The following is a 20242-nucleotide window of genomic DNA, read 5'->3' as shown; positions in this document are numbered from 1 at the left end:
TAGTCATATTCACACAGGGAAAAATAGAATGGTAGTTCTCAAGGTTCTGGAGAGGAAAAAGAACTTGGTACAGTTGCAACACAGAATAATTAAAAAGTTCTGAGATGAACAGTGGTAATGGTTGTACAACAATGTGAATACGCCTAATGCCACTGAATTATATATTTAAAATGGTATATTTTATGTTGTGTATGTGTGTGCATACATATATGTGTATATACGTATATATATACACACAGGCACGTGTATATATATATATATATGTACACATGCACGCGCGCGCGTGTGCGCGCACACACACACACACACACATATATATATACACGTGTATATACACATACACTTTTTTACTTTTTGGCAGGAAATTGAACCCTGGACCTTGCACATGCTAAGCAAGTACTCTACCACTAAGATACAGCCCTCTTATGTACATTTTACAACAATAAAATAAATAAAACAGGGCTAGGATTGGGGCTCAGTGATCGAACCAGGGCCTCAGCCTAGTATGTGCGAGGCCCTGGTTCGATCCTTAACACCACATAAAAATAAATACATAAAACAAAGGTATTGTGTCCAACTACAACTAAAAAATAAATGTTTTAAAAAAATTAAAACAAATGGTCAGTTTACTGAGCAAAAGGCTCTTAAAAATCAGTGAGTAATGAAAAAAAATCAGCAAATAAAAAAGGAAAAAGATAAATGAGAAAAAGACCACTAAAACAAAGGAATAAGCCAAGAAATATGAGAATTAAGAAACAGAAAATCCAATCCTAGAGAAAGTGAAAGGAAATCCTCAAGGATGATAGCAAGTCAAGTCTCAGGTGACAGTCTTGCAGCAGATCTAGAAAGCAATATGCCTAAAGGTCTAAAAGAAGGAAAGTAATACTCTTCAGAAGGAATGTCTCAAAAAATACTCAGAACTGATAATTAATATGATTGAACAATGTGAAAAAATATATTGAAAGCCTATTGAAAAGTATGAGAAGAATAGGAAAGAGGTTAATAAAAAAAAACAAATCCAAACACATGGAGAAAAAAGCATAAACATTATCTTTAGGGAAAACAAAACTGTTGAGCTGTGACTATTATTTGTATCAACATAATCAAATAAATATTGAATAATTAAATGGAGTCAATAGGTAATGTCTAAAATAAGTGACTCAAAATAAAACACTATATTCTTATTTCTTGGGAATACAGGTATTTTTAAGTGCCAGAAGAAATGTCTGAAAAAAGCTGAAAAACTCGACAAATGAACAGGATTAGGGCAGGGAACAGGTACATTTTATTGTAATCCTTTGACAGTTTAAAGACAGCCATAAGTTACTTGGCAATGTTAAAAATTAATTTTGGAAGCTGGGCACAGTGGCACATGCCTTAATTCCAGCTGCTGGGAGGCTGAGCAGGAGGATAGTGAGTTCATCACCAGCCTCAGGAGGATAGCTAGTTCATCTCCAGCCTCAGTAATTTAGCAACTCACCTAGACCCTGTCCCTAGATAAAACATTTAAAAAGGCCTGGGGATGTGGCTCAGTGGTTAAGAGCCCCTGGGTTCAATCCCCAATACCCCCCCCCCAAAAAAAAATAAATAATAATAATAATAAATTTTAGGATATTTGAAAATATAATATAGACCTCATTAATAAATGATTGTATAGCCAGCCCCCCACTTTTTTTTGGTACTGGGGATTTAACCAGGGACTCTTTACCACTGAGCTACATTCCCAGTCCTTTTTATTTTTTGAGACAGGGTCTCACTAAGTTGCTGAGGGCCTTGCTAAGTGGTGAGGCTGACCTCATACTTGTGATCCCTTTGTCTCAGCCTCCCAAATCGCTGGGATTACAGGAGTGTGCCGCAGCACCCAGCTAGCCACTTTTTTTTTTCTTAATGAGGAAAATCTACTGTGTTGATACAAATAATCCATGACACATTCTTATGTTAAGAAAGTCAAAAAAAAAAGCATAAGTAACAAGACTGCATTGATGACAAGTGTATGTTTCTTATTAGAGAATCTAGTTCTATTTTTTTTCTTAAAGTTCTAAATATCAAACCCAGGGCTTTGCACATTCTAGGAAGCACTCTACCACTGAGTTACAACCTCAGCAGGATCTAGTTCTAAACACGTATGTATAGAATATGTTTGGAAGAACATAAACAATAGCTACCTTAGGATACTGAGATAGGGAATTTTTTCTTTAAAACATTCTATACAATTTACATATTCCTCCTGAAAAGAGATTTTATTGCCTTTTAAGTTTTCCTTTTTGAAGAAAACTGACCCCATATGCTGACCTGCTTCCTGCCGCAGCAATCCCAAAGTATCAAGGATCCGGCAAGCTTCCAGTGAGCACTGAATCATTGCTTCTTTTTTCTTTCCTGAGTGAATGGCCTCAGCCACCAGCTGTTTCCCAGTTGAATCATCCACAGGTAATCTGCATTGGGGGAATTAGAAGGAATTAAAGCTCCAATTCATATGAAAACAATTAATATGCTGTGATGACAGTCATGTTTTTTAGATGGCTTTTCAATTTCTCAATTTTGTTCTATTTTGCCAAGGTTAGACTTCAAGTTTTTTTCCTTCTACCTCTTACGAATCTCATCCCCCTTCCAATAACATAAGTGTAGTTATAGTATCAAGGCACAAATTTAGGCATAGTCTAAAATTTAGACTAAAGTTACTCTTTGGGTTGTTATCTACAACCATAAATTAACCTGAAATTGGGTCTTTTTCAGAAATAGATATTACTAAAAAAGAACATACCTCACCCTGCAGAGCCAAGTGCTATGTCCCTGTTCATCAAATTCATATTCTAGTTCTTCTCCTGTGGAAGAAATATAATTTTAAAAATAGGATCTAAAAATTAGGGGTTGATACAATAAGAGAGCAAAGGTTAAATGAGGAAATCAAATTTCCATATCACATTGAATACTAAATTTCAATACATTTTACTTCTCATTCCTAGGGATTACCATCTGATAATAAAACTAGAATGAGCATGATACAGAGGAACGCAAACTCATATCAAAACAATCAACTTGGGCTAGGGGGGTGGGCAGCTTAGCAATAGATGACATGCTAAGCATATGCAAGGCCCTGGGATCAATCCCTAGTACCACTAAAAATCAAACAAAAATAAACCAACTCTCCATACACAGTTTTGTTCACTCCATAGTAGTTTTCACACTTTCTATAAGTTGTAGATTTAAGTTCTTTTGTTGCAGTTCATTTTTAGAAGCATAAATATTAAGTATAGAAAGCAACCAGTTCTCTCTCACACACACACAATTATATATCATATTATTAAAATTCAATCCATTGCAAATCTTCAGAGGGGAAAAAAATTGTGTTCTGAACATGTAGACTTGTTCTTCTTGTCATTATTACTTAAACAATAAGTATAACAACCATTTACACATATTAGATATTGTATGTATCTAGAGATGATGTTAAGTACATGGGAGGCTGAGAGTAGGTTATATGCAAATACCATGCCACTTACATCACTGGATTTTGGTATCCTGATGAGGAGGAATCAATCCCTGAGGATGCACAGGAATGACTCTGTGTATGTGTGTTCATGTGCATGTAAAATAATATACATATATGCATAACACACATATAAATAAATATATTTTTATTTTTTTAATAGTTGTACACAATAACTTTTATTTATTTTTATGTGGTGCTGAGGATCAAACCCAGGGCCTTGCATGTGTGAGGCGAGCGCTCTAGCGCTGAGCCATACTAGATGTTCTCTTAAAGTACCTCTACTGAAACAATCTTCTGTGGAAACATTTAAAATCACATAAAGTTGAAATCCATGTTAAGAACTATGACGATCAGGTGCATTAGAAACAAAAAATTATAAAGGATTGGCTCAATTTCCCTATCAACAAAGTCCAAGATCTTCTAAGAAGAATGATGAGTTAAGAAAAAAGGTACTTTCTTTTTCTAAGATTGGAAGAAAAGCTAACAAGATTTTTTATTATTTTCAAAATAAATCTGGGACTGGGGGTATATCTCAGTAGTAAAGCACTTGCCTGGCATATATGAGGTTCTGGGTTCAAAAACAAACCAACCAATTGTGGGAGGCCAACCTTACGGGTGACTGAGTTACACTCCCCAGCTGGGTGCTGAGGCGCTCAGTCACAGAAATGGGTGTGCCTTGCTACAGCCCCACGGGTGAAGCTATGCTCACCTGTTCCTCTGTAATATAACCTCTTGCCCTGTTTAGGATAGAATCTTCCATGGAAGTGCCTTGTGTGTGTCCCCTTCTCTTACTGTGCCCTTGGGTGTGGCCTACCCAGGTGTCAGTCAACCTGCTGACAGTGGACATCATGAAGACAGACTCAGCCCCCTGAAACCTGACCCCTTGCCTCATTTGAATAGCTTCTCCTCAATAAAAGGGGTCAGCACGTGTTCTCGCTCTCTCTCTTTCTGCGGACCCTTAAGGTCAGAGGAGCCGTCACAGCAACCCCAAAGAAAAAGGTATTTGTGTCTCTTGTATGGTTATTTCGTGCAGCCCAGTTAGCCCAGTTTAACTAGAGTGACCCCTGAGCCTTTTAGTCACAAGAACAGAAACCCGGCAACCAATAAACCAAAAATAAGCCTGAAGCAACTGACTATAAGGGCAAGAACTGAACAAGGAAGGCAGCAAATAAAATAAAGCATTTCTAAGTTTGAAGTTCATTTTACTGTTAAGTCAGAAACTGTTTATGTACCTTCTCGGTCAAAGAAACCTTGGAGAGCCTTTTTTGGGTCCTTTATATAAAAGGCTTCCCTTTCCTGCTGAAACTCTAAGACAATGGGATTCTCTTCTGCATCATCCTCTACAGCATCTTCTCCTGCAGGATATAAGAAAGAATGGAAAAATAATGAGACATGAGAGGACATTGTCTGAAATATACCCAATATTCTTTTATTCTGCATAAAGATATAGTTATATGTGATGAAAAGAAAGTTAGTTGGGTGTGGGAAGTGAAATAGCCACAAAGCCAGCACTATGAGTATCTTCAGATTTTCTAAATTATATGACAAGTCAAAGCTTGTTTCCGTCGCACCTTAATTTTTTTCCATCACTTATTTTAAAGGCAAAATTTATCTACCACACTTTGAGTTCCTCAGCCTGGCATTCTCTTTCTCTCAAACTCAGGTCTAATATTTTTATCTCTAATATAATTTCTTAGTACTTCTCCTATCTGTCAAAAAGACTGGTAAACTCACTACCTTAAAATCCTCAGTCCTTACTCTAAGTACCAATTCTAACACTCAGCTTCATAGGAGCTACTTTTCCTTTCTTTTAAGTTCCAGTTCAAAAACCCTTCTGCTTATAAACTTATAAAGTCTTCCAAGAAACTAAGAAATCAGTGGTGTCCAACAGAAAGCCACATGTTAATCTTAAATTTTCTATTAACTATATTGAAAAAATAAAAACAGGTTAAATTACTGTCATTTCAATATGTAACAAGACTATCATGACCAAGATATTTTACATTCTTTTTTCACACTGTCTTTGAAATCCAGTGTAATTTTGCACTTACAAAACTTAAAAATTTGGACTAACCATGTTACATGTTACAAGTAGCCACATGTGGTAGTAGCTACCATGCTAGATAGCAAAGGTATATGGAAGTCTCAGTAACTGCTCCCTTAGTGATTCCTAACTTTGGCACTTAGCACAAATAATTTCAGAATATTTACCCTGTGCTCCATCCTACATGTTAAGGACATATTCTCCTTTTTTTATAGTCCTACTGTCTGAATATCCATCCTCTAAAATGACAGTGTTTGTGGGAAATTCAATTCATTCCTTTGGCTAAGGGACCAGCTTTCTCTAATGATGGTTTACCTTTTGGGGTATTTTTAACAAACTACAAAAATTCAAGAGAATATTCTATATTGAATAACGTTCTATTTTATTTGATTGGATGTAGTTACACCTCTTCCAGTGATAATTGAATAGCAATGAGGTCAGTAATTAATATATATATCTTTTTTCTTTTTTAGTATTTTTTTTGGTCAATGGATCCTTCATTTTATTTTACTTATTTATATGTGGTGCTGAGGCTGAAACCCAGGGCCTCACACATACCAGGCAAGTGCTTTACCATTAAGCCACAACTCTAGCCCACTTAATATATATATTTAAATGGTGAAAAATGTAATTTTCACCTGAGCATAATTGTATGCTCAGGAAGTTTCAAACAGAAAGTGAATTAAAAACACATTTTCGGGGGCTGGGGATGTGGCTCAAGCAGTAACGCACTCAACTGGCATGCACGGGGCACTGGGTTCGATCCTTAGCATCACATAAAAATTAAAAAAAAAAAGATATTTAAAAAAAACACATTTTAAAATAGCCACAGAAGCAGGGTGCAGTGGGACATGCCTGTAATCTCAGCTACTCAGAGAGGCTGAGGCAGGAGGATTTCAAACAAGTGGCCTATCTAAAAATAAAAAGGGTTGGCACTGGGGTCACCACACATACCTGTTATCCCAGCCAGTCCGGAGGCTGAGACAGGAGGATCATGAGTTCAAAGGCAGCCTCAGCAATGGAGAGGTTCTAAGCAACTCAGAGAGACCCTGCCTCTAAATAAAATACAAAATAGGGCTGGGGATGTGGCTCAGTGGTCAAGTGCCCCTGAGTTCAATCCCCAGCACCAAAAAAAAAAAGGGGGGGGGTGTTGAGAATATAGCTTGGTGCACCTGGGTTCAATTCCCAGAAAGGGAATGGGGCAGGAGGAGGGGTGTGTGTATATACATCCTAGTGTCTTTGATTTAAATCTTTTTTAACATCAGTAAAGGTAATGACTCTCTGGAATTTGGGTACCTGGTGTGCAAATTGTCCTAGTTGAAAGAGTAATGAAAAGTCATATATAAAAAACATTAAATCACACCACCAGTAACTCAAAATATTAACCTCAGGCAGCAATTTTAATTTCTTACCCATTCCCCAGGTACAACCCATCTCATCATCTTGGTTACTAGTATTCCTCTTCCTTTCCGTGTTATCCATGTCCTCTTCTTCATCCGAATCTTCTCCTAGCATCTTCTTCTCCAACAACATCTGTTGCTGCTTGCGCAGTTCCTTCAACTGTGTTACTGTTAACTCGGATTCTGCCTCTCGGTCGTCTTCTGGTCCCTGATGATCCACACCGAAACAAAAACAAAACAAACTTTTAGAGCTCAAGAATGAGTTACTTTCAGAAATAAGGCAGTAAGTACAAAGGTCCGGAAATAGGATGCAGACTGATTTCTCCACTTTTGTCACTGCTGACTGGGAGAATACCCTTCCTCAACCAAAGCTTATGAAGCTCAAGATTCCAGCATGGTGAAGTCTCGAGATTTCAATTTTTGGTTTTTCTACTTACCTGCAGGATAAAGAGCCGGGTGCTACCACCAAAGCGGAAAACGTGCCCGACATGGACTCGACAATAAGTGCGGGGAGGGATTCGAGTTTTATTGAGGAACGTGCCATGGGTACTTCCCAGATCGTAGAGGTAGAAGCCCTGCTCGTGGCCGTCGCATTCTCCGTCCGGGTCGGACGTCCTGTGTTGGAGCACCGCGTGGTACCGAGACACCGAAGGGTGCTCCAGGCACATGTCGCAGCTAGACAGCCTCCCAAAAAGGTAGCAACTTGTCCCTTTTAAGCTACGGGTGCCCAGGATGGTGCCACCCTTCAGGGTCTCTAGGCTATAGGGGGCCGTGGCTGGGCTGCCCCACGGCGGCTCTCGGTACGGGGGAGCTCGAGCCGGGCCGCCAGGGGAAGAAACCGCGGTGGGGGGACGCAGCTGCTCTTCCTGGACACTCCTAGTCTCTCCGCTGTCCCGCCGAGGCGGCGGGACGTCAGGCTCCGTAGAGTCCGAGTCTCGCGGCTCCGTGGGCCATTCCTTCTTCACCTCCTCAAGGTTTGCGGGACTGGCGGTCGGAGCCTTACTCCGCACTGCTGGGGTCGCCGGCAGGGCTGGCTTCTTAAAGTCGCCACTCAGTTCTGGCGACACTGGAGGCTCTGACAGAGAGGGAATATCTGCCATCCTTAACCGAGTGCGATGTCGAAATATGTTCCTAGGAATCCTCACCCTTCGCTCTCTACGTTCCTGACCGTGTCGCCCTCGTCCCAACTCGAAGCGGTTTCTCTGGGCAGGGATGATTCGGTTGCTCCGTCAAGTCCCAGAGCTTTGTAAAGGGGTGCGTGGCCCAGGCAGGTCATAATGACAGGAAAAGGCTGTCGTAGTGCCGTACATAATGGGGACATCTTTAGAGGTTGCAACAGGATTGTAATGACTTCCTGTGGCATAGCCTGATAGAATAGAAGCATTTCCGGCACAGTGTTGGACCGCTAATCAACAAATCAGTTTTCCGGGCCTGACCCGACCCTCGCTCAACCTCTCGGAGTCGGACAGGCCCCCAGCCGGCTCCTGGAACACGGCAGTGAATTGTGGCGTCTCATCGTCTGGCCTCAGACCCCCACCTGCCCATCTCCCGGCGGCCCTCTCGTCAGGCGTCCCCCGGATCCTGTGATTGGCGCCTGCGCCTGCTGACGGTGACCGAGGAGCCCCCCCCCCAGGAACTTGGGCATTCCTTAGGTTCGGTACCTGTCCTTCCTAGTCTTTTCGGTGACGTTAGGGAAGAGGGCGATTTTTGGTGGTTGTTGTTTCGTTTATTCATTTTTTTTCCTTTCCGAAATGAATTATTGAGGTAGCATAGTTTAGTGGTTGAGTGCCGACTCTGGAGACTGTCTTGATCTTTAAACCTTCCGTATTTGTGACATTGCACAAGACTCCGCCTCAACTTCCGCATCTGAAACATGGGGATATTTGCATTTACTTTGTAGAGTTCTAGGGAGAATTGAAGTAAATAATAAAGGTGAAGTCCAGCACATAATAAGGTATCAATAAATGCCAGACTCTGTACCCAAATTATAGCCATAATCTCCCATACGTGGAAGAAGAAATTTGATTAAATACAGATTAAAATTAAGGGATAAAGGCTGTGACAGAGGCATGCAATGAACATTAGCATATGTATTAGGGATATGTATTGGGGAAGTGATGGAAGGTGGTAACTTAATGGGTGAATACAAGTCTGCTAGGGACTTGTATTCTGTGTGGCAGAGCATTTCTGCCAGAGATCACAGTTTAAAGGGTCAAAACTGTGGGAATGCCTAGCTTTGGAGCAGTATGATATTGTTAGAATTAAAGTGGCCATTTAGTTCAGGGAGCTCCTTCTTTTTGCTTCTACTGTAACAGGTCTATGTCTTTAGAACAGTACTTAACACAAGTATTTTGTTCCTCTCTCTCTCGCATTTCAGGACAGAGAACTTGCACTATTGGTTTTCATTTCCTCACATAATGCCTGACATTCAATAAATACTTGTTAAACTTGAAGAGACATATGGGCAATGAATCTAGAAAGGTGGGTTGAAACCAGATAGTGAATTTTGCTGATTGATAAGCCAAAAAAATTCTGACTTTTTCCAGTGGGCAATGGGAAGTCATTAAATTTGAGTTTTTAAAAGATTTTCTAGCTGCAGTATGATGATTAGATACAAAGAGAGACCAGAGTAAGGGATATCAATGAGAAGCAGAGAGATCTTACATTCTTCCCTAGATATGTCAAAAGTTGAAAGCATGAGACTAGATTAGATGTTCACAAGTTTCCCACAAGGATCAGTTAAATGTTACCATGCTTAACACACACAAAAAGAACCCCTCCTACTACTTCCTTCCTCCTATTGATCTAGCACAGTTGTGTCAAAATGTTCTGAGAAATACTCCAGGTTTCATATTTAAGTATCATGCCTTGCAAATTGTTTAGAATTTGTCATGACGGTAGTTCTGGTAATGAGTTAGTGAAATGAAATAGAAAACATGGTTACTAAGTCCCAGACACCATTGCAGCTCTTAATTTACTAATAACTCAGATTCTACCTTGTGGTTCAGTCTAGTAGGAATTGTCTTTTGTGTGTCTTTTGTCTACATCTAATGGTTTTATTTCTCTTCATTTCTCCAGGGAGAACATCTTTGGTCCTACAGTTTTGCCAATACTGACATTTTTTGAAGTGTTCTTAACTTGCTTTTTATGTAAATAATTGGCTAGACTTCATATTTTTCACTATAGAAGCCTATAACCTACAGTTGCCAGAGATTTAAACATTATTTTTAGGATAGCTTCTACATTAACCTGAGAGCTCTTCCCTTCTTATTCCAAAAATGTTGAGATACTGGGGAGAGATACCAATGTCCTCAAGCCAGACCAACAGAAGTTCCTTTGATCTGCTCCCACGAGAGTTCCGTCTGGTAGAAGTACATGACCCACCCCTGCACCAACCCTCAGCCAACAAACCCAAGCCCCCCACTATGTTAGACATCCCCTCAGAGCCATGCAGCCTCACCATCCATACCATTCAGTTGATCCAGCATAACCGACGTCTTCGCAACCTTATTGCTGCTGCTCAAGCCCAGAATCAACAACAGATGGAAGGTGTAAAGACTGAGGAGAGTGAACCTCTTCCCTCCTGCCCTGGGTCACCTCCTCTACCTGATGATCTCCTACCTTTAGATTGTAAGAATCCCAATGCACCATTCCAGATCCGGCACAGTGACCCAGAGAGTGACTTTTATCGGTAAGGCAAAACTTTGCTGTATCTTATTTTTCTCAAGTAATCTTCCCAGCAATGCTGTTAAGCCTATAATAGAATTTCCATTTCTACATGAAGAAACTGAGGATAAGAGTGATTGATTTGGCCAAGGTTGCTCCTCCAATTAGTGAGAAGTGTCTACCGTGAACCCATATCTTCAGAATCCAGAGTCTGTAGTTACAGACTTTCTGACACAACAGAAATTTATTGAGTGCCTACTATGTGCCAAGCACTTTACTAAGAGCAAGATAATACACTGGTATGTAGAAAGGGCCCTGGCCTTGTAGACTTCAGAGTCTAGTTTATTTAATATAAAATGAATATTATGGGTTTAGCTTCACATTGGATTTTATGGACTTATTCTCGTATTATTAGGAATCTGCAAGTCTATAGAAGAATTTTTAAATTGTGTATTTTCATTTTGATAACATTGTTTAAGAAACAATAATGCCAAAATGTTTGATCTTTATTGCTCAAAATCTGGTCCAAGACCAGGAGCATCAGCATCACCTGGGAGCTTTTTAGAAATGCAGAAGCTCAGATCCCACCCAGATCTACTGAATCAGAATCTGCAGTTTTAACAAGATTCTCATGAGATTGATATAGGCATTTAAGTTTGAGAAGTTCTGGTCCAGATCCTCTGAATGACTGCTTTGTAATCTAGCATTACTACTAGATTTCAGAATGCCAGTTACATTTTTTCTTTTCATTTCAAATTTTTTTCTTTTTCATTTTAAATTTGTCAATCCTATGGAAAGTTCAAATAGTAGTACAACAAACATCCAAATACCCTTTCCCTACATTCAACAATGATTAATTAACTTTCTCACATTATGCATGTATAATTTGTATACACACATGTACACACAATAAATACATGTTATGCACATACACATACTGCTTATGCCAAACGTTTTAAAGTAAGTTTTACATGTCACAATAATTTCACCCCTGAATTCTTTAGCATGCATATCCTAAGAATAAAGAAATATTCCTACGTAAGCACAATACTATCACCACACCAAAGTAAATGAATATTAAATAATGTTGTTTCAAAAGTCCGTATTTAGATTTCTCCTGTTGTCTCCAAAATATCTTTTATAGATATATTTTCCCCAATTCAAAGATTCATGCATTGCATATGATTTTTATGGCTCTTTACTATCTTTACAGGTTCAGGTCATTGGTCTTGTAGAATGTCCTCTTTACTGGATTTGCTGGTTATATCCTCAAGTTTAAATTCAAGTTAAAGATGTTTGACAAGAATATTACATATATCATTTATTACATATGCCTATTCGTGATAATAGTTACTATTTCTTTAAAAAAATATGTTTTAGTTGTAGATGGACACAATACCTTTATTTTCATTATTTTTATGTGGTACTGAGGACTGAATTCAGGGCCTCACATGTGCTAAGCAAGCACTCTACCACTGAGCTACAACTCCAGCTCAATAGTTACTATTTTTTTTAAAAAAGGTTTATTGCTTTGCTAGCTAAGGAGAAACAGTCCCCTTTGGGACAGTGGGACAGGGGACTCCTGTCCCAAAGGCTGTGACTCTCCCCGTCAGGAAGAAGAGGGGGGATTTTATTTATTTTTTAAAATTTTTTAGATGTAGTTGGACACAATGCCTTTATTTTGTTTACTTCAACTGAGAATCGAACCTAGGGCCTTGCACGTGCTAGGTGAGCGTGATACTGCTGAGCCACAACCCCAGCCCAATAGTTACTGTTTTAACTGTTTCAAACTAATAAGAGAAAAAAAAAAAAAAACAGAAATAAACTTAATATGTAAGGGTTGTGGTCGGGCCATATGATGGCAAAACACATTGTGTAATTAAAGGTTCTGTCAATCCCCAGCATGGCAAAAAAAACTATTATGTAAATTGCAGTAGTTGCTACTAGAGAGAAAATAGTAAAATGGATATTTCAGGCACAATGTACATATGCCAGTCATCACTGAATAGTGAAAGTGGGAGGGGGATAACTGTGTTATTCCATATATGCACAAACTAACATGAATACTATCAAAAAACCTGCTATGTAGCAGTCAGTACCAAATTCACATTTTGAAGGCAATGTAGTTTCTACTTGACCATCATATTAAATTGATGCTTTCATTTATAATTTTGTAGAGTTTTGTTGTTATTGGTTTTGGTTTTTTTTGCGGGGGGGGGGTTAGTTTTTGTCCTAGGAATTGAACCCAGTGATGCTTTCCCACTGAACAACATCCCCATTTTAAGTTTTTATTTTGAGACAGGGTTTCACAAAGTTACTGAGTCTGGCCTCAAACTGGCCATATTCCTGCCTCAGCCTCCCCAGTAGCTGGGATTACATTCATTACTCTTGTAGTTGTGTGTCAAATTTCTATTTTAATCGTTAATGAGAATTGTGATTGTTAAAAGTTTATACTTATTTTTGTTTTATGCATATTTGAAGAAACTATATAACAAAAATAATTTGCAACAGGTATAGGGTGCCAATTTTTTTCTATTGAAAAAAGTTCATGTATGAATCAAGTAAAGTGATACTGGTCTAGCTGTTTTTTAGTCATTCCTGAGTTTTTTAGCCCGGTTATGGGGATGATAATGGAAATATTAAGTGGGTTACTTGGCCATTGGTTGTCTTATATTTTTAAACTATTTTATGAGGACTAGGGATATAGCTGAGTTGGTAGAGTGCTTACCTTGCATGCACAAGGCCCTGGGTTCAATCCCCAGCACCACAAAAAAAAAAAAAAAAAAAAAAACTATTATGTGAATTGCAGTAGTTGCTACTAGAGAGAAAATAGTAAAATGGATATTTCAGGCACAATGTACATATGCCAGGTATGGACAAAGAACTAATGGTTTTTTATGCTGTGTTTTATTTTTATTTATACAATAAATTCCTTTGTCAAAGAGGGACAGAAGCAAGATGGGAAATTTCAGGGGCAGTAACTTATTAAAAGCTTGTTAAAAGTTATTTTTAGTCAAGTAGACAGCTTTTTGGGGGGGGGAAAATTAACATTTTGCCATAATGGTTAGGGGCAAATATATGAAGAATATGGGATCTGAAATCAGAAGCTCCACTATTTTAGTAACGATACCTAAACAACCTCTAGCAAGTCATCCCCTCTGACTTTAGTTTCCGTACTTGACAAATAGGAATGTAATAATATGGACCATTTCACAGCATAGGATAGGTTGAAAACGTTTTTTAGGTATGTGTGTATTAAATTGCTTTTATAAAATTGATTTGACATCTCAGTTAAAGAGCTTCTCTTACAATTGTTTACGAATCTTCTAATTGGAACTATACACTTCTGGAAGTTCAGATATTACCCAGAACATCCAGGTGTGGTGGCACTCGCCTATAATCCCAGTAGCTTGAGAGGCTGAGACAGGAGGATCGTGATTTCAAAGCCAGCCTCAGCAATGGTGAGGCACTAAGCAACTCAGTGAGACCCTGTCTCTAAAATTACAAAATAGGGCTGGGATATGACTCAGTGGTCAAGTATCCCTGAGTTCAATCCCCAGTACCAAAACAAAAACAAAAACAAATATTACCTAGGAAACTAATGTTGTGGTGAAAAATTAGAGTATTATGGAGCAGTATCTGAACTGTACTATTAAAATGAATCTTAGAAGTGATCAAAATTGAGCAGTTGGTAGGAGAAGAAGCTTCATTTTTACTAGATAACCTTTGAACTGCTTATCATAGATGTGTATTCCTTGTTCAAATTTTGTAATGGGGTTGCTGAGACATGCCCTGAGAGCAGGATGAAACTGAGCTGCATACCTAGATGGAATTTCCTTGGAAATATGGGCTAGTGACTGGACTGGAATTGTAAAACCTCCAGGAAAACAGGATAGGTCACTTGTAACACTACTGTGTCTTTACTTTCAGTGGGAAAGGGGAACCTGTGACTGAACTCAGCTGGCAGTCCTGTCGGCAGCTCCTCTACCAGGCAGTGGCTACAATCCTGGCTCATGCAGGCTTTGAATGTGCTAATGAAAGTGTCCTGGAAACACTAACTGATGTGGCACATGAGTATTGCCTTAAGTTCACCAAGTTGCTGCGCTTTGCTGTGGATCGGGAAGCCCGGCTGGGACACACTCCTTTCCCTGATGTTATGGAGCAGGTATTCCATGAAGTGGGTATTGGCAGTGTGCTCTCCCTCCAGAAGTTCTGGCAACACCGCATCAAGGACTATCACAGTTACATGCTACAGGTGAGATGACATGGTGGAGAAGTGGGCATAGAGGTCCAGCTTAGGGGTGTTCAGCAGGATCCCACAATATTTGCTCTGGAGTATAGAGCACAGTATCTGGGAACAGTGAACTTATACTGTTCTCATGGCCCTCACTGTGTTCCACTGGCCTCATCACTGACCTGGCAGGTACCAGCAGCCTCCTTAAATCAAGGATGGCCCTGTTCATTGATAATTTCTCTGGAAGAAGTTATACACAAGGATATGGAGTCTGAGAATGTGGTTAGCATTTTTTTATTCAACAAAAATTTCTTGAAGTTAATTGTGAGTCAGACATTGTGGAATATGGCAGTTAACAAGTTCCTGAATCTGGCAGATAAACAAAAAACTAATGTTTTCAGTAACATTAAGTGCTATGAAAAACAAGACAGGGTGAGGTGATATTGCCCTCAGAATGGGGGCACCAGTTTTTGTTAGACTACAGATATTTCTCCAACCCCTAGAGCCTTAAGCATTGTTTCAAGTTTCCCCAAATCTAAAATTTAATTGTTAATTATTAACACTAATCAACAGACTTAGCTAAGTGATACAGATTTCCCACATTGTTCACTATCTACCCAGAGTACAAGTGTCAATTGTTAGTTTTTGTAGACAAAAATATAATCTTTTATCCTAGTTCTGATTTACCTGTAAAACAGTCTGTGTTTAGTGTTTTGCTTTTATATAACTTCCATTTAATGATACACAATTTTCTGACAAATTTTCTACATATATCTTTGCCACATAAATCGGAACTTACTACTTTAAATAGATTCCCTCCATTGACAGTGGAAATTGTTTTGTTGTTAACTGTTATACTCTGCTAGAGACTGAATCCAGAACCTTGCACATTCTATCAACTGAGCTGCATGCCCAGCCTAGCAGTGGAAATTTAAATCTCATCTGTTAACTCATATTCTGTTGGCTTTTCCATGGGATGCTGCAAGTTGACTCTCCAACTTGCTTCTAACATATCCTTGGAAAATTAACTCTTGCTTGCCAACAGATTAGTAAGCAACTCTCTGAAGAATATGAAAGGATTGTCAATCCTGAGAAGGCCACAGAGGACACTAAACCCGTGAAGATCAAGGAGGAACCTGTGAGTGACATCACCTTTCCTGTCAGTGAGGAACTGGAGGCTGACCTTGCTTCTGGAGACCAGTCCCTGCCCATGGGAGTCCTTGGGGCTCAGAGTGAGCGTTTCCCATCTAATCTGGAAGTGGAAGCTTCCCCACAGGCTTCAAGTAAGAGAAATCAACATACTCATTTTGATTCTAGGATATCTGCCAATCTAAGAACTTAGTGGCATTTTGGAATCAGGTGGGAGAACAAAAATAGGAGTGAGCAGAATGGAAAGTCCTAAAACAAATATAGCTTCAGTGATCTAGAGATAGCAAAATTCTTCTAATTAGTGAGCAGAGGACTAGCACAACTTTATAGGCATTCTATAAAATAATCTCCAGGGTGGGCACAGTGGTGCACATCCATAATCCCAAAGACTTAGGAGGTTGAGACAGGTTACAAGTTCAAGATCAGTCTTGGCAACTTAGCAAGACCCCAACTCAAAATTAAAAAGCGTTGGAGATGTAACTGTGGTAAAGTTCCCCTGGGTTCAATCCCCAACATCAAAAACAAAATTTTAAAAACCCATCCAGTTAGGGTATGGATGCAATGTGTGTTGTCCTGTTGACCAAGGTGGATTTAGCTGATCCTGCTGATTGGGTAGATATCTCTTCTTTAGTCTTCTGTGTTAGTCCTTCTTGATGCTTGTAATTATGAATCAGGAGGCTGCCAGATAGATGGATAAACTTGAGTTTCCTTGCTAGAATACTCCAAGAAATTGGAGATTGAAACAAGGCTACCCAGCTAGAGGCAGATGGCCTCTTCTTCCAGATAAATGCTATGATTACCTAAAGTACCATAACTTGAGTCAGTTAAATTGGAAATTAATCTAGGCATTCAGTTATTTACAAATACAGTCACTTTATCAATGCTCAACTGACTGAGATAACAAATCCTCAAATGTGGCCCCAATAGAATTAAGGCCATACTTTTGGTTGGAAGTGTCAGGAATAGCTGGGCACACTAGCACACAACTATAATCCCAGCAACTCAGGAGGCTGGGGCAGGAGGATTACAAATTTGAGGCCAGCTTCAGCAACTTAGTGAAACCTGACTCAAAATTTAAAAAAAAAGCGGGGGGGGCGCTGAGGATGTAACTCAGTAGTAGAGTGCCCTTGGGTTCAATCCCCAGTACAGCAAAATAAAAACAAACATACAAGCATGAAAATATAGGGAAGAGAGCCTTTCACCATAGAAAAGAAGTAATGATCACAGAACAGCTTTGCTGGAATACATGGGGTGGGAGACAGGCAAAGACACAGGGAGCATGTCTCTTGTCAGCGGAAAGAGGAAGGGAACTGCTTTCAGCATTTTGTAGTGATCAATAAGTATTCATAGTCTTAGAGAGCATCAAAGGCACCCAAACAAAAGGAAGAGGCATAAGATAACCCCATAAAAGGAAGGAAGGACAGGGAAAGTAATGAACTGAACAAGGCCTGCCTTCGTGCCACTGAGACAAGGCAGGGGATTGTTCCACCTGTATTGTTTTACTTCCTTGGTTTGGGGAAAAATGCAAGTAGGTGAGATAAAGGTAAGGTAGAAGAATAAGGAAGATATTTTTGACATTTTGAAGCAGAGAATAACAACCACATTCTCCAGCCAAGTACACAATTAGAGTGAAAACTGAGCTCAAAGTATATTAGTGGACCCTTGGTGGGATATTCATTCTCCTTTGTTTGGTGGCTTACCACTAGGTGTGTGTTTTTTGCCTACATTTCTAGGTGCAGAGGTAAATGCCTCTCCTCTTTGGAACCTGGCTCATGTGAAAATGGAGCCCCAAGAGAGTGAAGAAGGCAATGTCTCTGGCCATGGTGTATTGGGCAGTGATGTCTTTGAGGAGCCTATGTCAGGCATGAGTGAAGCTGGAATACCTCAGAGCCCTGATGACTCAGACAGCAGCTATGGTTCCCACTCCACTGACAGCCTCATGGGGTCCTCCCCTGTTTTCAACCAGCACTGCAAGAAGAGGATGAGGAAAATATAAAAGTGAAAGAGGGACATTTCAGTCCAGTCATACAACACCCAACAGAAAACCTTGATGTAGTCTAATTTGTTTCTATAAACAGTGATTTGATTCTTAAACACAGTGGGTTTTCCTCATTTCAGAGAAACAGGATTTCACCCAAAAAAGTTGCATTTTATTTTGGTATCATGTTTTATAGTTTTCATTAACAACAAAGCCACCATTCACACATGGATCACAATGGTAATATATATCGTCTGTCCCCGACTTTTGTCTTTACTACGTAACTACATATTTCTTAGCTTCTCTGCAGCCATTTCTATTGCACAGTTGAGAAGATTCATACCACTTTGACCTACCTTGCACAGAGGAATACTGAGATGTTTATTACACTGTACTTGAATAGACTCAGGAATATATGCCAATATCAGATGTCACTTTTTCTTTTGATTCAAGTCATTGGGAATCCAGTACCAATTCCTCATAGGAAACTAAACACAGCAAAACTTATCTATCATTAATCTTTGTAAAGTGATTTTGCTGTCTATGAAGTCTTTTATAAAATCAGAGGTCTGTGGTAATGTAACAGCGTTTTTATTTATTCAAATAGCCCAATCATGTCACCTGCCTATTCTCTAGATTTATTCCATCGATTCTCATCCTTTTTGCCTTTATTTTGATATTTCTACTGACTCAAGACTTTTTTTTTTTATATTTATTTTTTAGTTGTAGTTGAACTAAATACCTTTATTTTATTTATTTTTATGTGGTGCTGAGGATCAGACCCAGGGCCTGGCACATGCTAGGCAAGCTGAGCCATAACCCCAGCTGCCACAGTCTGGCTGGGCACAATTCACGAGCCACTTATCAAGCAGAAACGAACTTTATTTTTAGAACACATGCCACACCACAGGAGCTCTTCAGGAATTCCCTCAGAGCCCAACTGCCACCACCAGCTTCCCACAAGCCTCTCAACCCCCCCCCCCCAACTCCTCCTGCTCTTGAGGCTAATGGCTGGGTCGCATGGGCGGAGCCAAAAAGTCCCCCAATGAGCAGTTGCGTGGTCTGAAAGGGCGGGGAAACAGCCCAATGAGCATCAACGCAGAGGAGCCAATCAGCTGGCAGCTAGAAGTTTGCTGGGGCCGCTGTGAACCAATCATCAGCTGGCAGCTGGAAGTTTGCTGGGGCCCCTTCAGCTGTGGCTCTCAACACCCAACCCAGTATTTTCACCATTTATTTTCCAGTTGTTCCTTTCATTTTCTCCTTTGTGAATGAAGCAAACTTGGCTGAATAGGATTGACTTTGCCTATTTCCTTTGTTCTATCTGCTTGGTCATCAGTGGTCCATTGCTCTGCCAGAGTTCCAAACTTACACATTGTGCTTCTGCTAATATAGATGGGCAGCCTTGAAAAAAAAAATAATATATACCTTTCAACTTCACATCAAATCTGAACAACTTTACTGGTATTACTCATCCAACACATATGGTTGCTGTCTCAACCCACATTTATCAATGATGTAGCATTGAAATGATTAGGAATAAAAGCAAATAATTTGGTCATGGATACCAGCATGTTAAATAAACTGCTTTGGTTATCTAATGCAGAACACAAATCTTATAAAATTTAGACCACTCCTTTAAGAGACCAAAGTTAAGATACAGCTTTCATTAGTATATTAAGTGCCTTAAGTGTCCCAGGCAGAGAATAAGATGTGAATGCCAAGAAAATGTGGTTATATTTTAACTGTTAAATAATTTATAAGTTATTGCTAATTATAAGTCAGCACACTCAACTAAAGCCTTCCTGTTCTAGTCTTAACTTCATTTCCCCTTGTTTATTAATCACATTGCCATCTGGGTACTTGATTCATTCATTTAGCAAACATTTATTGAGCACCTGTTATATGTTGATCTTATGCAAGGGATACAAAGATGATTAAGACACTCCTTGCCTTTATAGACTGACAGCCTAGAGGAAACAGGTTAGTTTTTAAGGAAGAAAATGTGATCAAAGGCACTACAGAGAAAAATCAAGACTTTTATTATTAATGGTTTCCCCTGAAAGAACCAGTCAAATTTTTAGACCAATGGTTCCTGCTAAGTACAGAATATTGAAATTAGTAGTTAATGGTAAAATAACTTTTGTTGGTTTAGAATGTTTAAATTAGGCTATTTTGATAAAGTAAATCATATGAAGATTGGTACCTGATTCACCCAGCCTGAAATTATCATAGGCTGTTTGAATTGGAGAGGTGTTTCTCAAACTCATGTACATCAGAATCA

At 39.4% G+C, this 20242-nt stretch overlaps 2 protein-coding genes across 6 annotated transcripts in view; one reads left to right on the top strand and one right to left on the bottom strand.

The window, feature by feature from the left end:
• Positions 1 to 8125, bottom strand: part of Slc4a1ap (solute carrier family 4 member 1 adaptor protein) — a 54713-nt gene extending 46588 nt beyond the window's left edge. For all 3 annotated transcript variants that reach the window (XR_003299932.2, XM_026379294.1, XM_077791990.1), the window contains exons 1-5: positions 7372 to 8125; positions 6947 to 7142; positions 4723 to 4845; positions 2762 to 2822; positions 2293 to 2432 (exon numbers count right to left, since the gene is read on the bottom strand). Coding sequence is in view for 2 of the 3 variants with exons in the window: in XM_026379294.1 (XP_026235079.1) it covers positions 2293 to 2432; positions 2762 to 2822; positions 4723 to 4845; positions 6947 to 7142; positions 7372 to 8034 (1183 nt within the window). In the remaining variant the exon portion in view is untranslated. The remainder of the gene's footprint in view (positions 1 to 2292; positions 2433 to 2761; positions 2823 to 4722; positions 4846 to 6946; positions 7143 to 7371) is intronic.
• Positions 8126 to 8319: 194 nt separating this feature from the next.
• Positions 8320 to 20224, top strand: Supt7l (SPT7 like, STAGA complex subunit gamma). Of its 3 annotated transcripts, none has more exons than XM_026379524.2 (6): positions 8320 to 8543; positions 9312 to 9415; positions 10013 to 10625; positions 14531 to 14855; positions 15880 to 16117; positions 17717 to 20224. In XM_026379524.2, exons 3-6 carry the CDS (start codon positions 10213 to 10215, stop codon positions 17977 to 17979), a joined length of 1239 nt encoding a protein of 412 aa, XP_026235309.1. In that variant the 5' UTR covers positions 8320 to 8543; positions 9312 to 9415; positions 10013 to 10212; the 3' UTR covers positions 17980 to 20224. The 3 variants fall into 3 exon arrangements, with proteins under 3 accessions (XP_026235309.1, XP_026235235.1, XP_026235378.1); XM_026379450.2 differs by having other exon boundaries at positions 8320 to 8586; XM_026379593.2 differs by lacking the exon at positions 9312 to 9415 and having other exon boundaries at positions 8320 to 8586.
• Positions 20225 to 20242: the final 18 nt, after the last annotated feature.

This window comes from Urocitellus parryii, chromosome 12 (genome assembly GCF_045843805.1).
Source record: "Urocitellus parryii isolate mUroPar1 chromosome 12, mUroPar1.hap1, whole genome shotgun sequence".
NCBI lineage: Eukaryota > Metazoa > Chordata > Mammalia > Rodentia > Sciuridae > Urocitellus > Urocitellus parryii.
The sequence above is the reverse complement of the archived record's forward strand: the minus strand, read 5'-3'. Positions and strand labels throughout refer to the sequence as shown.

Excerpts from the sequence above, each read along its gene's own strand:
- Supt7l (XM_026379524.2), top strand. The coding sequence starts at position 10,213 with ATGTTGAGATACTGGGGAGAGATACCAATGTCCTCAAGCCAGACCAAC. Across the intron at positions 10,626-14,530 it reads CCAGAGAGTGACTTTTATCG|TGGGAAAGGGGAACCTGTGA; the intron begins GTAAGGCAAAAC and ends CTTTACTTTCAG. Across the intron at positions 14,856-15,879 it reads ATCACAGTTACATGCTACAG|ATTAGTAAGCAACTCTCTGA; the intron begins GTGAGATGACAT and ends GCTTGCCAACAG.